The 18,377-nt window shown below is 41.2% G+C and overlaps 1 protein-coding gene across 2 annotated transcripts in view; it reads left to right on the forward strand.

The window, feature by feature from the left end:
• Babam2 (BRISC and BRCA1 A complex member 2) overlaps positions 1-18,377 on the forward strand; it is a 395,729-nt gene that overhangs the window by 360,010 nt on the left and 17,342 nt on the right. The window contains exon 11 of one of the 2 annotated variants that reach the window (XM_027933462.2): positions 6,688-6,841. The exons of the other annotated variant lie outside the window; for it this stretch is intronic. Coding sequence (XP_027789263.1) covers positions 6,688-6,841 — 154 coding nt within the window. The remainder of the gene's footprint in view (positions 1-6,687; positions 6,842-18,377) is intronic. 2 annotated transcript variants of the gene reach the window in all.

Genomic DNA, 18,377 nt, shown 5'->3' on the forward strand with positions numbered 1-18,377 from the left:
GACAGTTGTGGGGGCACCTGGGAGACAGCAGCCAAGTCTTCCTTAGACCTCAAAGCCTTATTAGCCTGTCTCTTGTCATCAAGAAAAGGCTAAATTATTTTTAGTATATTTACTGGGATGCAAAAGTATGTACAAAACTTAGAAGAGATTTCCATCAAAAGAGTTCAAATTTAAGCACCTAATGGCTTATGCTGTAGTGACCACAAATTTCACAAATATGGAATAGTGTGTAAAGCTACACAAAAGAGGGGAAGAAACCCAAGGAAAAAGGATGTAGAGGAAAGGAGTTAACATTTGTTTAGAACATGCCCAGTTTTTGTTTAATCCTACCAATAAACACAGTGAAGAAGGAATTAATATCCTCATTTTACAGGCAAGAAAAAGGGTTCAAAGAGGCCAAGTATTTTGCCTGTGACATGACCACTAATAAATGCTGGGGCCTTTTTGATCCAACTGCAAGGGTATATAATGGATCTTCTTCCATAAGAGGATTTTTAGCATATACAGCAGAATTCAGGAAGCATTTAGGCTTCAGTTCAGTAATATGAAAACCCCAAAGGTAGCCTGTTTATAATGATCAGATCATACAAAAGAGAATGAAAATTTGAAACCAGTTTAAACTAGTAAAAAGTAAAACCAGTTTAACAAAAGTTGTTTAATATCTTCACTCCTCACCCCTGAAATGGAAGGCAGTGATAAGAGGAGACACCATTGGTTTTTTAGTGCCTTGAATAGGGGTATTTCTGAACTGGAAAATTTTACTTTCTTATTTTTTGTAGGAGAGTTATTTTGGTTATGTGGTGTTTAATTTCATTGTGGTTGGAATCTGTGCATCTCAAAGATCTTGTGTGTTAGTAAGACGGAGATGGTCAGTAATAAATGGCAGTTTGCCCAAATTGGTTGCAGGATAGCCTGGGAATGAGATGTGTTCAAACTGCTCTTGGGAAGAATCGACCTCAAAGGGAATCATCATTGTGGGGCAAGCTTACAAGTTAACAAGGGGTTAGAGCTGCCTCAGAACGAGGCTTCGAGGAACTGAGGAGGCCGAAGAACTCTGGCCACCCCAAAGTGGATCCAGGAGGATCTTCCCTACCAATCTGAGAACACAGGGGAAAGCTAAGGAATATGCAGTTTGCAAGGTCTGAGGAAACAATTGTGTCTTGTGAATAATGATAAAAATATTTGATGATGTGACTTCCAGAGAAGCAAGTATGGTTAACCCCTCATTTGTTTGGCATTTTCAAATTGAACTGTCTCACAAAACTGAATTTTCCAGACAACTAAAACTTTCCTATTATGTGCCTTAAATGTTTTTTTAGCCATTTTTGGTGGAAATATATCTGAAATAGATTATACAGTTTTCCTGCCTTCTTAAACAGAAGCTATAAGTAATAACATTTCCTTAGATACCTTGAGTGGTATTAGACCTGGTAATACCGGACTGGTATTAAAAGAGATTTAAATAGTAAAGATTTGTAATTGTCTGGCAAAGCAAGAAATCAAGAGCTGGGAAGTTCCAGGGATGATGAATTCAGTACCCATGATACCAGACTGACCTCCTCCTGGTCACAAGATGAGTGCCACATCTCCAAGCCTCAGGACCTTGCACGATGGGATTAAGGCTAGAATGAAGTGAGAACTTCTCCTTACACGTGTCTTTAATTAGAGAGGAAAATATTTCTCAGACGACCCCTCACCAACTTCCTCTCAGGTCCCACTGGCAGGAGTGAGTCACATTTCCATGTCTTGGCTTTTGGGAGTCCAAGAGCAAATATCCAAGTGCTTTCAAACTCTGGATGGGAGGAAAGGCTCTGTCCACAAGGAAGAAGGTGCAGAATGGCTGTTAGGTAAGCAGCTAAGGATGCCTGTCACAGTTACCAGGAAGGAGTCCATGTCACTGACTGGTGACAGCTTCAGGAGTGACTGGGACATATAGCACTTTCTGTTCCTGTACAGAGAATCCCCAGGTGGATTCTTTTATTTCTGCTTTTATTTACTATTCTTGCCCCTTCCCTTGCACCAGACTGCTAGTTATCACTATTTGATGTCAGAGTGCCTTGTTCTCATCTTGCCATGGCTAAGATATGCTTTAGTCTTTTCTGGAAAAAAAAAAAAGAAATCATATAATCAAATTTGTCAGAATGATGCCTGAAATGTGCTCAATGGCTGACAGGCTGCCCTGTGAATCAGATGCATAACATGGTGTTTCTTTTGGTCTCTTGGGTCCTTTTTCCATTGTTGAGGTATTTGGAGAAATGAGGGGTTTTCTAGAGTTTTGCAAATTTGGATGCTGACTTTCCTGGCATTGTCTTATGGTGAAAGGATTTAGGGACAGATACGCTTGTTTTCTAGGGAGGGTGAGCTGCAGCTGCACACCTGAACCTCAATGGGGCTTAAGAGAGGCACACACTTTATCGGTGCATTGAAGTTTCTCTCAAAGCTGTGTGACTGGTTGTCACCTGGAAAGCACCACTAGCTCTGGGACTCTGTGTGACCAGTAGAACCTGTCGTTGCAGCAGCTGTCCAGAATGAGGCTAAATCATTCCTTCCTTTTCCCAGGGCTCTGTGGATAAGTCTGGAAACTAACTGCTCAGTTTGTGCAGAATTAGGTATGTTTGGTTTGACTGATTTCAACAAGTTTTTTAAATCTATTTATTTCTTTAATTAATTAATTTATTTTTTGCAGTATGTGTGGTTGAACCTAGGGCCTCCTGCATGCTAGACAAGTGCTGAGCTACCTTCCCCCAGCCGTTTCTATTTTGAGTCAGGGTCTCTCTAAGCTGCCCAGTCTGGCCTTGAACTTAACATCCTCCGGTAGCTGGGATTATAGGTGTGCACCACCACACTGGGCTTCAAGTTCTTGAAGAAAGAAGTTATTGAACAAGTGAGGACCATCCCGTATGTGGATAGAGAACTGACCAAAATTCATTGTCTGTGTAGGAAGGAGGAAAGAGGAAGCAGCTGTGGAGACAGTGGTGTCAATAAGTAACTGAATCAAAGGGAATGATTCTGCTCCAACCGTCAACTGAGCTAGCAGGTTCTGAGGAAGCTCGCTGTTAAAGTGTTGGAATTTGGGCAGGGGATATAGCTCAGCTGGTAGAGTGCTCGCTTCACATGCACAAGGCTTTGGGTTCAATCCCCAGCACCATCAAGAAAAAAAAAAAAAAAAAACATGTTGGAATTTGATATAGTGGATACTCTAAGCCCAGACTGCTTGGAAGCCAGCAGCTTCCCCTCAGAACAAACAAGCCATTTAAAGGCCTCAGGTCATTATTTTCCTAGGCATCAGAAAATCACAAGTTAACCTATAAGCAAAAGTGACAGAAACATTTGAGGGTAAGGAAGACAAGTTTTGGGGTTTTTCAATTCTTATGAATTCAAATCATTCTTAGAAGAAAAATGCAAAGAATTTCTCATAAATATTTTAGTCATTAACTCATGCACAAAACATTTTTAAAGAAGCCACCCTTTGGTTGACCATTAACTGATATAGATAGGATATAACTTAGTCTAGCAAGATGTTTGTATTTAAAAAATTTTATTTTCTCATACATGAACTAACAAACGTGGATTACTAGTTTTATCTCTGACAAGACTCTTTCTGTTCTAATAATCCAGTTACTGCATGCATAGAGAAAATATTCAAGTTTTATTTTTGGCTTCTACTACACTTTGTTAGACAAATCTCCATGGAGAAACAAAATATAATAACAAAATAACATTTAAATTTTAAAAACTGAAAATCAATGCTTTTGGGAATTCATAGTCAGGAGATCTTGCTGGATTAGGTAAATAAATCGCATTCACATTTTAACTTGTTGCTGATACCAGCTGGGCATTTGGGTCAGAGAAAATGGTTCAGAAATAGGTGGAAAATGATTTCTCAGCATATCAAAATACTAATACCAGCAATTCATTTCTACAAAATAAAACAAGAACCAAAAAAGTCTGCCAGCCAGATAGGATGGTGTACGCCTGTATTCCCAGCTACTTGGAAGGCTGATGCAGGAGGATCACTTGAGACCAGAAGTTTGGGACCAGCCAGAGCAATTGAGCAAGACCTTGTCCCTTAAAAATTTTTTTTCAAGCCAGATGCAGTGGAGCACACCTGTAATTCTAGCAGCTTAGTATGCTGAGATAGGAGGATTGCAAGTTCAAAGCCAACCTCAGCAAGGCAGAGACACTAAGCAACTCAGTGAGACTCTGTCTCTAGATAAAATACAAAATAGGGCTAGGGATGTGTGATCAAGTGTCCTTGACTTCAATCCCTGGTACCAGAAAAAAAATTTTTTTTTTTCAAGAGAGAATGCATTCCCAGGCCCCAAAAGTTAATAGCTTGAGAATCTCACTGCCTATGATACTATCTACATTGTTCTTGATTTTGAGTAATGACTCTATTTAATTTAAATTTATTAATTATTGCCATTAGATTCTGTTATTTTAAATCATTGCTCTTTTGGATTTTTATTTGTTTGTTTTGGTACTGGAGATTGAACCCAGGGGTGCTTTAACCACTGAGCTATGTTACCAGCCCTTTTTTTTTTTATTTTGAGACAGGCCCTTGCTGAGGACTCGCTAAGTTGGTGAGGCTGGCCTCAAAGCTTGTGATCCTCCTCAACCTCCAAATTGTTGGGGTTACAGGCAAGCGGATGCAGCTGCAAAACTTCTAAATCATTGCTTTTTTATAGGCCAGCTTGAATGCTAAATGCTTTTATGTTATTAATGATAGCTTTGGAGGTTAATCTGAATCTCATTTTTCTTTGGGAACTTGTATGTAATATAATAACTACAGTTGAAGTCAAAGTAAAGTATATATGAAGGTATTTTTCTAAAATTAATCATAGGAAATTAAATGAATAATTAGAAAAGATATAAAACATTTAGAAAGCAATATTTGTTCAAAGTGATGAAGATGTTACAGGTCAAGCTTTGTAATATGAAAGGGTCCAAAGGGCTTTTTGAATTGAGTCATTTATCATTTCTATTAGACTTTTTCATATTTTGCTTTGTTCCTATGTGCTGTGAAATCTCTGCTTTGGCATGGACCGACATGTATTGAGACTGCCCTATTGTGACTCTTGAAAAATGTGACTAAAAAGTGGACATTCACAGTCCTGCCACTGTTGTTGGGTTGCAGCGTGATTCATCTGTAGAAACCCCCTGCAGTGCTGAGTCAGACATCTTCAGGGTCAAGTGCACTCAGAGTTCTGAGAGACCCTACTAGCTGGATAGTTTTTTGTTTCTTGGGATTTTTTTGTTGGTTTTTCTTTTTTCTTTTTTTTAAATTTTGCTGTGAACCTAACTTCCTTTAAGAAATCATGTCGGGTGCTTAGAGGGCTTTGTCCAAGTTGAGTGTCACCCACGCTGGGGTGACAGATGCAGAACTGTCTAGTATGTACCTTTTCATATGCCTGCCTCAGGTAGCCAAAAGACCATCCACCTTCTTCACAGTGGAGACTTTTCTTACTGAATTGTAATTGTGACATAGTGAGTGTAAGCAGGTGATTCTCCTGTCCTTCAGAGCAGGAGGTGGCCTTGTCACATAGAAGGAACCTGGGATTTGAATCATGGTTCTGGATTTGACTCTTGTCCCTTCCTGCCTATGACATTGAGTCTCAAGTTTGCTCACCTATTAAATGTACATGGTCAAAATAATGTCTCTTTCACAAGGTTTTAAGTAACAAATTAGACAAAGTATGTAAAAAGTACTCTGTGAGGTTAGAAAACTCAATACAATTTTTTGTTGTTTATTTTCAATGATGTGCCTGTTAACATTTCACACATTTACACATCATCCACCTTAAAGACTATGCTATAGAAACAGTGTTTTTAATGGTAGTTTATCTCAACCGAAATTGGCACGCCATTTTATTTTTAAAAATTGAGTTAAAGAACCACAAAATGAAAAGAATAATATGTGTTAACAGTGAGGATTAGAATCCGCCATCCTGCACCAGCAGGCGTATGCAGTGCTTAGATTGGTCCCTGTTGTGTTCCATTAAGGAGCCCCCTCTGATTTAGGAGATATAAATAAATGTCATAACACATATGGAAAAAATGGAAACTGCTGAGTATCAAAAATCACTGCTTGATTGGAAGTAGCGTGATAACTTTATTTTTTCTGGTCTAGTTGCCATATATAGTTCCTACGAAAGATGATCACCTGCCCTCTTTATCCCTTTTCTACATCCATTCTGTCACAACAGCCTCTGTCCTACCTCCCCCACCAATTGACAGATGAGGAAGACCCTGCCTGGCCCTTGAAGAGTTGATGGTGTGGTAGAGACTTAGAACAGTTTCACAGCAGCCTCTGCAGTGAAAGAATGGACAAGGCAAAGGCCAGGGAGTTCAGGGGGCAGGGGGCCTGCTAGCCTCTGCCTGGCCTCTGCCCAGCCTCTGCCTAGCCTCTATGCCATCTCATGTTGTTTCTGCAGCACCTGGGCCTCGAGCCCCATATTGCTTACACTTGCCCTCACATGGGACTCACCTCTTTCACTAGGTTTTGAACTTCTTAAAGTCAGGGAGGACACCTTGTATTTCTTGGTCCTCCCTCCACACATTTTATCTAAGCCTCAGCCAGAATTTGTGGTTCCAATAGTCTTGGACCCAACATTCTTGATTTAGCCAAAACAGTGTCATAAGATGTGTTTATATCTAACTTGCTTTTCCTCTCTTCTGTCTTTCCAGTTGACCTGCCTTTGTTTTTCCCTCGAGATCAGCCAACTCTGACATTTCAGTCAGTATATCACTTTACCAACAGTGGACAGCTTTACTCCCAGGCCCAGAAAAATTATCCTTACAGCCCCAGATGGGACGGAAATGAAATGGCCAAAAGAGCAAAGTAAGTGAATCCATTATTATTTACTACAGAGAGGAACATTTTGTTTATCGTATCCAGGGGTTGCAAAGCTACTAGCCACTGGCTAACTCCTACCCTGTGCTTATTTTTTTTTAATATATAAAGTCTTATTGAGATACAAAAAATGCCCTTTTTTTTTTAACCTGTTGGCAGTGGCTGCATTCATGCCACGTGGCTGAGTAAACAGTTGGAACAGAGACCTGCAAAGTCAAAATTATTTACTATTCAGCCCTTTATAGAAAAAATTGGCCGATTCCCTTATCAGGCAGAAGCCATCCTTTGTCTGCAATATTTCCTTGCTCCACTGTTTCTCCTGGTCTCTAAAATTAGCCATACCTTTTTTCAAATGGGTTATAGGATCTATCAGAAATTAACCTATTTAGATTGGAGAAGAAGTACTAAACAAGAAGTAGGGTTGTGGGTAAATGGTGTCAATAATTCAGATGTTTACAGCCACTTTCATATTTTTTTGAAAAATGGAAAATTTTAGCTGACAGTAAACAAGTAAAATTATCACTAGTGGTCAATTCATGAATGCAATAGCTACTTTTTTTTATATAGAACTGAATCTCTCTGAATTATATATTTAATTGCATTTCTGCAGTGCATTTTACAGGCATTGCCCAAAGTGGGGCCTGCACATTTCTGAATAGAGTAAACAGATACAGAGATTCCTTAGACTTGTGGATGTCACTGTACAAGTAGCAGTTTGATGGAGGTTGAAGTTAACTGATGTTTGGGGCTTAGAGGTACAGCAAGGCACTTAGTCATATGAAATAGGTAAATACTGAAATGTGTTTTTGTGTAGGTAAGACTTTAGTATCTGAAACATCAGCTTTTGTGAACCCTGGCCTCCTAGATTGAAATGGCAGTGGATTGAAATGGTAGTTTCCAAAAATAAATCCTAGAGTGGCATGTGGTTATTACTTTATCACTCTGAACAGCCATATGCTCACACCTGTGATCCCAGCTGAAGGATGAGCAGATCCAAGGAGTCACACAAATGAAGACTACCTATTAAGCATCCTGTTCATTTGCTCATCTGGTATTTATTAAGCATCTACCATGTTCCAGGGTTCATGCTCCATGCTGGGGACATAATGATAAACAAATTGGAAATTGTCCATGGCCTCATGGAATTTGTAACCTAGCAAGGGAGATAAATCATATCAAACTTCTGACAGTTTAAAAGTACCTTACTAACAAAGCCTGACCTTCCAAGCCGAGAAGGTTCTCAATTTCCCCTGATATCCCTTTCCCTTCCAAGGAGCTCCTGGCATCGCTCATACTCTCTATGGTAAAAGACCTTTACTGGTAACAGGCTTGGGACTCCTTTATGGCAGAGTGGCTTGCTCTAGAAATCCAGACCACCTAGATTCATGTGTGGAACCCAGTGTTGTTAATGAAACCTCAGTATACTCTTTCTCCCTGTGTTGTCCCTTTTTAATCCTGACACCCAGTCTGAAATCCTATTTAAAAGGGAAGAAAGCAGCATCTGGAAACATCACTAGTACAATCATTAAGATTTCCATGTCTTGAAATAAACTTGAAAAAAAGGAACCATAAAGTGAGTCCTGTGCTGGAGCATGGCGGCTGTTTAGTTCCTGGGCTTCCCCTGTGTGTGCCCGGGATCTGCCCTTACAAGACAGGCCGTTATTTGTGGTATGTGCTGTGGAGTCTGAACCAGACGTGTCTTTGTGGTTTCCATGGCAAAGCTATCTTGGTGTGTGCATGTGTTTGTGTGAGTGTGTTTCTTAAGTAGATGTTTTAGCATGTATGAATCGAGTCTTAAAGGAGCTACAGACCACAAGCCTGTGATTTCAGTATAGAAATATCATAAGTGAAGCCTGTTTATCTTAACAGATTGGTTCAGACTTTCAAGAGACATTTGCTTTATGTTAACACCAGTCTAAAGAAAACATCTGAAGAAACGTTACAAAATCTGCTTTCTACTGTAGTGAAGATGGATCCATTTTAAATGCAGTCAAAGAGAAAGCCAGCAGCCCATGCTAGCAAGAAATAATTTAAAGACTCTCATCTTCAAGTGAGCTGAGTATCTGCACTGGGCTGTGTCAGAGGCCAGCTGATGGGTAAACAGCCAAATTGCTGTCCTGTAGTACAGGCGGGAGGTTGCTGGAGAAGTTTGGAGAGAAAGGATAAAAAGGGAGAAAGGTCAACTTCAGCATTCCATACATGCCCTGTTTCCTTCTCTTGTGAAAATCCTGTACACAGTACATAAAAGGCTATAATTCACTTGGAGATCTCTGCCTATGACATAAACACTCTCACGGTTTATGAACAGCCCTGGAGCCCATTGAGTGAAATCAGCTGTTTATTCCCTCCTGTAGAGCATAGTTCTAGACATGTGAATGCAGAAAGGATATTACCTGGCACTGACCAGGGCTTCTGCCACAGTGCTTGCCCTTGCTCATGGCTATCCAGCAAATCCTTTCTTCACAAGTCAGATATCCTTTGCTGGAAGAGCACAAGCTCTAAGGTCATGCGTGTCCCTGTTCCTACTGCAGAGTATAATCCTGTGAGCACCCTTGGGCAAGGTGCTTAACCTCTCAGAACTTCATCACACGATTATAGAGCTAGGAATTTAGCTCAGTAGTAGAGCATTTGCCCAACCTGTGTGAGGCCCTGGGTTCTATCCCCAGCACTGGGAAAACAAAAAACAACAACAACAACAAAAAAGGAGAATTATACTTCCTCCTGTTGGCTGGTCCTGCTGTGACTAGTCAAAAGAGTTAAGCTATGGAAGGCCCTGTGGTTTAGCTTCTGCTCAATCCCTCAGCGCCTCTGCTCATCTTTCCTCCCACCCTGTTTCTGTCTCCTCAGGCCTATTCATCCTCTAGCCTTCTTCCTTGTGGGTTTTCTCGTGTACTCTCAACTCCCAGACAGCTCTTTCCCTCTTCTTCCCACTCTCATTGGACTACATCTTTGCATTACTTTTTGTTTTTGTTTTGTTTTTCACATCTTTTTATGTGTTTCTATGTATATGTGTGTGTGTATTATACTATATACATATATATAGTATAATTCACTTGTAATTTATAACACAGTAGACAGATTTTATATAGTTTCCAACTTACAATGATTCAACTTAAAATTTTTCAACTTTACCATGATATAAGAACAAGAACATAGAAACCATACATCTAATTTTTAATTTTATATTTTTTCCTGGGTTAGCAACATTTAGTACAACTCTTTCTTCCCCTCAATAAATCAGCCCACCCACTCACCCACCTCCCAGCCACCACTCCCTCCCCTACCCCTTCCTGGACAACAGCAAGGAATTGTAGCTCACAGTCAAAACAACTGGTACTCTTAAATGTGCGTGCTGCTAAGCTGTGATGTCCCAGAGGTCAGGTATATGAATGCATTTTTTACTTGTAGTATTTTCAATTTACCATGTCCTTATCAGGAAGTTATCCCCTCATAAGATGAGGAGCATTTGCTGCTTATGTGGATAAGATACACACATATTTAAAATGCTAATGTCTTCTTAACAAAGTGATCATTATGAAATGACTATTTCTGGTAATATTCCATGACTTGAAGACTGCTTTATTTGATGTTACAATGGTTCCACCATCTTTCTTCTGAATATTTTTACATGTTTTTTTAATTTCATCTCTGTGTCATAAATATGTCAGGAAAACTTTTTTGTAGAACTTGATCTTTTTAATCTAGTCTGATAATCAGGAAAACTTTTTGTAGAACTTGATCTTTTTAATCTAGTCTGATAATCTCTGCCTTTTAATGGGAATATTTGTCTCATTTACACTTAATATAATATAAATGAGCTCATTAGGTTTAAGTCCTACCATCTTGCTATTTGTTTTTTAATTTCCTGTTCTTTCTTCCTTTGCTCCTCTCTTCCTGTGTCCTTTTGCTTTACTCAAGTACTTTTTAGTATAGAATTCTTTCTCTTCTATTGACTTTTTAGCTATTTTCATTATTTTATACATGGACAATACATCTTTAAATTGTCACAACCTAAAATGAATTAATATTACAAGGTTTTACATATAATGTAAAAGCCGAAAATAGCATGATTCTCTTTATATCTTGAATTAGACTTTATGCTATTGTATTTGTATATTTTACTTTTACTTTTACATATCTTATGACTTTTAAAGATTTTTTTAAAGAAAAAATTGCATTCCATCTTTATTCTGTAGTTTCCATATAATAGATAATAGGGAATCATTTCCTCTAGAGAAAATTTATTTTTCACATCTTCCTGGCTTCTAATGAAGATGACTTCTGACCTTTCTTCACATTCACACCCAGGCAACAGATACAGTTTCCGAGTCTATCATTTGGCTGAGGCCCCTTCCTCAGAGACCTGGTATCTGAGTAACATGCCTATGGAGAAGAAGTGTCCGTAGCAGTTGAGAGCACTGACCCTGAAGTTAAGACAGCTGGGTTTAAACCCATCTCTGCCTCCCACTAGCTATGTGACATTGGGTAAATACATAATCCTCCTGAGTCTTTGTCTCCTTGTCTAGAAAATGGTGAAGGCTAGCTCAGTGGATTACTATGAATATCATATATGGCATATAAATTTCTGTGTTGCTAACAACCACCATAAACTTACCATCCTAAAACACCACCAGTTTTTAATCTAGTTTTTCTGGATTAGAAGTCCTACACAACATTCCTTGGTTCTCTGTTCAGGGTCCCAGATAACTAAAATCCAGTTTTGGGCTAGGGCCATGATCTCCTTGAAGCTTAGACTTGTCTTCCAGGCTCATTCAGGAGGCTTGGCAGAGTTCAGTTTCTTGTGGTTGTAGGACTAAGGTTCCTGTATCCTTGCTGGATGTCACTGGAGACCATTCTGAGTAACTAGAGGCTGCCCTCATTCCTTTCCATGTGGTCCCCTCCATCTTTCAGTCAGTAGTAGTACATTGAATCTTTCTCATGTTTCCAGTTTCTGACCTCTGTATCTCTGACCCCTGTACCCAGATTTTAAACATCCAGTTGATTAGGTCTCTTTATCTCTTTCTTAAAGTCCTCTGTGCCATATAAGAAAATCTAATTATCAGAATGAAATCCCTTATATTTGCAGTCCTGGGGATTTTACAGGGAGTGGAGAATCTTAGAATGCTTCCCACTGCCTAGAGTAACGCAGGTGAATTGTCTGGTGCAGTCTGGCATGCATTGAGTGTGTAGTCAATGTTAACTATCAGTGTCATCATCCCTTGGAGGAAAAAAATAGATAATTTTAGTTAAAAGATAACAGAGCCAACATAGATACCTTCACATATACCCTAGTAAACAATTCCCCCAGTCCCAGGGACTTGGCCAGAGATTTTCAAGTTCTAGACTGCCTGTCCTCAAGCTGCTATCCTCAGGAGTTTTATCTTCTTGGTACCAACACAACAGTTTGAAAAGTGGAAAAATTCCATCCTTCACTTGCTTGATCTACATAAGAGCAACCATCACTTAAAAAAGAAAAAAGATCTCAAGGTATCTTTTACACAGCTTTAGACCTGCCTAGAAGGGAGCAGATGACTTTTTATAATTCTTTCCAGTCTAAGAAATCTATGAATAGCTGGAGTAGTTTTGTTTGTTTTCTTCCATAACTTTCTTTGTATTAAGTATTAGGTTGATCGTGGAGGCCGGAGTAGTATCTTAAAATAGAATTTAACCCCCAAACCACCTACAGTATAATGGCTTGGCACACATAAAAATATTATTTAGAAGGAATCACTAAAGAATATTTCAAAAAATAGCTCCTTCATCAATACATGGAAGCATTCATCTTGAACCTCCTAAAGTCATTTGTTATTATCCCGTCTCACCTCAGAGTCAGAAAGGGATGTCATTTTCTTATTTAGAAGCCTATCCAGATGCTCCAAGGCATTCTATAACTTCCCATATGTTACTCTTCACCAAGCAGACTTATTATTTCTCATCCAGTTGTTTTTCCAGAATAACTTTCTCTCTTAAGACTCTTTTTAGAAATTCTACATTCTTGACTTTTTTGGTTATTTTTCATTGTCATTACACTAAGATTCTAAGAGACACCATTTTTTTTCAAACTTTTCATTAGCTGCCAAATACTTTAATCCAGTCTCATGTATTATTCCTCTAAATAAAACAACTCAAAATAGAGCTCCTCCCCCTGATTCAAGAGATGGGAGTGGATGTTCCCACCTGATTTGCACCCTATCCCTTACTATGGCCCCTGAGGGCCCCTTTGGTCCCCCTGGGACTCTGGAACACAGTGTAGAAATCCTAATCCTGACAGTGTCTTCACCAAATGGTCATAGGAGTCCTGAGCATGAGAATTCTTTGGGGACAGGATGGTTCTGGAGGGCTATTCACACTGTGCAGTGGTTAGAGCGTGAGGCTGTGCGTGTATTTGTTTCTCTTGGAAGAAATCATTCCCTGGCTCCCTGTTGGGAGTTCCTTAGGGCGCCCACACTGTGCCTTGCTTCTAGACTGGGCTGCAGAGTCAGGCCCATCTCTTCAGTTCTCTCATGCCTTGTAAGCTGGCTGGCTGGAGTCCAGGCTGGACCTGCTCCAGAACCAGAACCGGTAGTTCTGCACCTGTCTTCATTCCTTCTCATCCAGACCCAGCTCAGTGTTAGGGAAAACCCTGTGGAGATTTGGTAATTCACTCTTTCTCTGACATCCCAGAGTTGTGGGGGTCAGTCAGGAATTTTGGCTCAAGAATTTTGGCCATCTGTAATTGCTCCCTCCCCTCATCCCCTCTGCAAAGAGGAAGCTGCTGTGAACTGAGCCACTCTGGGCAGGAGGGGTGATTGCCAAATGGCAGAGCACTGAGGTAGGCAGAGAAGCCCAGCCTGGCTCCTGGGAAGCTCGGCCCCGGAGGCCCATCTGGGGTCACACTTCAGTGACAGAACCTGCAGTCCGACCTGCCTGTGATTCATGGGCTTTCTCTTTGCCTTCTGTTTACTGTGAGTTTCCTATGAATAGTTCCCTTTAAAAATTCCCAACCTCGTCCCAGCCAAACTCCCCCTGGGAGAGAAGAGGGAATTTTTCAGGCCCAGGCCAGCACAGCCTGGGCCGTCCAGGCACCCTGAGAGGACAGTAAGGGAACCAGTGCTGATGAGCTGGCAGGGGAATTGGGGAGAGCTGAGGCCGCCAAGGCCTCCCCTTCCTGTCACCCAGGTTCCTATGTGAGCAGCTCTCCTGTCCCTCCTGGGCTTTTTCCCTCATGGGGTTTAGAAATACAGAAGCTGTGGAGAGAGAAGTAAAACAGATAAATAATGTGGAATGATTAGTTGCTTAAATTCTGAAAAAGAATCATTTTGAAAAGTATCTTCAAGGGATTTGGTCTGTTTTCCTCTTAGAAGAGAGCGTAACAGGGATGGGGAGGAATCCAGATCTGCTTGACATCCAGACATCCTCTCCAAATCGCGTAGGTCAGAGAGAGCGTGTTATTTATTCGAGTCTGACATCTGTTGCTGTGAAATGATAAGCTCCATTAAAAAGCCTGGCCATCAATTACCACTAACACAGCCTCAGCCCCCTGTGTGGTCAGTCGGCTGCACAGACCCGGCTGTACCAGGCACAGGGCTGAGCCCAGCCCAGCCCCTCGCTCTCCTGTGAAGCGGAGCAGATCAGTCCCCTTGGCAGGACCCCTCAGACCATCTTTTCCCAGGCCCTCCATCTTTGTTCCTCCAAGGGCTGTTTCGAGGACTGAGCCGCCATTCATCCTGCCTTCTCAGTGGGAAGCAGAGCAAGCGTGTATGTCCTGGCTGCAGTCACACAAACCCAAAGAAGCTGCACTGAACTTGTTGACCAGGAGAGTCACATGAAGTAACTGGAGTCAGCACATCTTTGTGGGAGAAATTCACTTAGTTTTACCATTATGAGAAGATCTGGGTGCTCAGGCTTGGGTTTCAATTGTATCACCCACCCCTCCCTACCGCTCCTCACTCCCACATTAGGAAGGTGTTCTCAGTCCCCAAGTACAGTCACCTACTTGTTTTTGAATTGTTGTCACTTTTTTTTTTTTTTGCTTTGATTTTGGGTTTATTTTGGTTTTTATACAGGGGATTAAACACAGGGATGCTTACCACTGAGTTATAGTCCCAACCCTTTTTATTTTTTATTTTGAGACAGGGTCCACTAAGTTACCTAGGCTGACCTCAAACTTGTCATCCTCCTGCCTCAGCCTCCCGGGTCGCTGGAATTACAGGTGTATGTCAGCGTGTCTGGCACATTATCTTCTTTCTTACGAAATACACAGGTGACTTAGAGTCAGAAAGGAAAGGGTAGAGGAACTAGTTTTAGATTTCTATAATGCACTAAAGAGAACATACTTTTATTAATAGAATCAGTTGCCTTTGAAGAAACATACAGTAAGTGAAGATAATGTAAAGAATAATGACCTGAGAATTAGGAGACCTGGGTCTCATATGAGCAATACCATTAATTTCTTGTGAGATTGTGAGAAAGACACATCACTTTTCTGGGCCTCAGTACCCTTGTCTGAAAGTACTAAACTAGTGCCTACCTTATCTGATCCATTTCTGAGATTTTAAGTGAAAAGTATGTTTAAGGTAGCTTAGCATGCTCTTATTCCTGTTGAGAAACTTGTCTCTGTTGCCAGAGGTCAGACATAAATCGAAAACCTTACTAAATGGAATTAAGGACACCCTGTACGTGATGCTTTTTGTACAGCCTGCATCTGATATTTATAGAACACTTCAGCTGTGGAACGTGCACACATATGCCCTGAACACACACCCTGTAAAATAATTCTAGATGCAGTACATTTTCAGATGTCAAGTTAAAACAGCTTCTTGGGAATTAGGCTTGACTGTTCAGATGTGCGTGTTGGTTTCTGACAAGTGCCGCCAGGGCTGCTCTGGGCTGTCATGGGTGATGTGGAGTCCAGCCAAGGCAGGAGGGCCAAGCCTCTTGTTTCTATCACTTCTCATTAAGGCATGAATTCTAGAAAAAAGGGAAGCATCAAAGAACGATCAGGGCAGTCATTCTGTGCAGATCACAATAAAAGCAGAGGCTTTGCTTCTGCAGAAACAGGATGCTGTCTTCTCTGTTGTCAGATCATTTAGCACAAGGGCTCTGTGAAAACGAACTAGATCATGCCTTGCTGAAGTAGAGGATTGATAGAAGTGAGCAAAATGGCAACTAGATATTGGGGCTGTTACACTTACTCAGGAATTTCTAAAAGCCACAGCATTCCAGCAGGAATGCATCCTAGGAAGGTAAACTTGACAGTGGGGGCCAGCTTCAGGGCATGGAACACAGAAGGAGCTACAGCCAGGTATGATCGTGCTAAGCATTAACCATTGTGGTGGAAATTAAATGAAGTCCTTAACTGATATAAAACTGTTCGCACAGTGATTGGCAGAGAGTTGACATTCAATGCATCATTTTCATTTCCTGGAAGAACTTGTTCAAGGCATACAGTATGAAGATTCAAAGCCTGTGCCCCACGCCTGCTCCAAGGCCCAGCCCAAGCAACCTCTGACCTCCTGACTTTTCTCTGCCTCTTTCCTGCTCTCTTGCTCACAGGGGTGGCATTAAGGGCAGGAGATTTGTGTGCCTAGATGCTTGTTTTCATCCATCCACCTACAGAGGGGCCCAGAGAGCTTCTGCTTAATGGCTCACCGAGGAGGCTGAAGACCTCCATGCCTATGGAGAAAACCAGGGTATTCTTGGCAGAAACCATACTTCAGAAATGCTTGGCACCAGGTACCTTTAAGAGAAGGTGAAATGTTCCTGTGGCCAAACTTAATACCAGGGTTCACAGCAAAAGAAGGGAGCGTACTGTCATGGAGCAGGCTACAGGCAGCACGTTACTTCACAGCTGCCCCCGAGCCAGTAGGGAAGCTACACAACGTGAGGACAGAAAGCTCCAGTGTCTCCTGTCTTCCCAGACAGACCCTTAGTCATGCTGATGGAAAATGGAAGCCAAGAAAGCAGAAGTGAGGCTAGGGCCACCTCGGGTAGTCCAGAGTCACTTCTGAGGGGGGGAAATGTAGTTGGCTTCCTTTTATGCCATGGTGGGCAGAGCCAAGCTTCCAGGTAGAGATGCTATACTGTTGGGAGAGCAGGTTACTTATGTATTTATTTTGGAATCCAGAACCACCTACTTTGTAACAGGGTCTCACTAATTTGCCCAAGCTGGCCTTGAACTTGTGATCCTCCTGCCTCTACCTCCCAAGTCACTGAGATTACAGGAGTGCAACACTGTGCCCAGCCAAGACCAGGTCTTAGAGCAGCTGTGATTTTAAGAAGCAGGGTGTGACAGTGGTTTTCTGGAGCTGATCAAAATGTACCTAATAAGGCAACACCTCTGTGTAGCTGCAGCTAAGTTATTGTTAGGTCCATTTAGCAAATATAAGAGCTCACCACACATAGAGAATACGCAGAGCCCCAGGGATCGCCTCCCCGCCCCCCACCGCCAAAACTCAGACCCCAAGTACAATGCCTGCTAGTTTATTTCTGGAATGATCCATCACTGCTTGAGATTTCATTCTGGCAATGGGGCAGTGCAGGGCATTAAGCTGACTCTCTTCCTCAGACTAATAGCCTGAGTTATCCAAATTCACCAGGCAACTGTGCCCAACTGCCTTTTTAGGGCTGCAGAGTGTCTAGCCTGCCTGCCTTGGTTGACACTCAGGTTGGGTACTGCAGTGAGGATTTATAGTGGCAAACATTTGGATTAGATTTGACCCAAATCACCAGCACATTTCCCACTCATTCATTCAGTCATTCACTCAGCAAATTCCACATAATTAACTCTGTTTAAAGGAGTAACTTGCACCACATTGCAGGTAAAGAACATATTCTGTAGAATTAACTAACCAGAATTCAAATCCTTGTCCTACAGCTTTCTTGTATTTTTTCTTTTGCTTTGTTTGTTTTTTACCTGTGTGGGCCTTGGTTTTCTCATCTGTACACGAGGGTAACAATCCTCCCTCACAGAAGAATATGAGTGTTAAATGGGGAAATGATTGCAAAACGCCTGCCTTATTGGGCTTCAAGTAATGGTAGCTCTCAGTACTGACTGTCATGGTAAGACATTCGTAGTTAGTAAGATAGTAAGGACTTTTTTCTTACGGTTAGAAACTGCACATCAATACAATTGTCTGCCCTTGGTGTAGACAGGTAAATTCTACTTGATCCTTCTTAACCTTGGAAATATTAATAAAGACAGTGAAAACTTCAGTTCTCAGCTCACACTCATGCAACATTATAAAGGAACGTTTGTCTTGGGTCCTCTCACTTCTTCTTTGCCACCTCAATGCTCAGGCTTCCTCAAACCCATTGTGGAGTTTCTTGCCGATACAGCAATTAAAAATGCAAGATGCCTAGGGACTGGGATTGTGGCTCAGTGGTAGAGCGCTTGCCTAGCATGCATGAGGCACTGGGTTTGATCCTTAGCACCACTTTTTAAAAAATAAACAAAATAAAGATATTGTGTTCATCTACAACTAAAAATATTTTTTTAAATGCAAGATACCTAGTTAAGATAAAAACTTAGATAAATAAATAATTT

Source organism: Marmota flaviventris, chromosome 14 (genome assembly GCF_047511675.1).
Source record: "Marmota flaviventris isolate mMarFla1 chromosome 14, mMarFla1.hap1, whole genome shotgun sequence".
In the NCBI taxonomy this organism is placed as follows: Eukaryota; Metazoa; Chordata; class Mammalia; order Rodentia; family Sciuridae; genus Marmota; species Marmota flaviventris.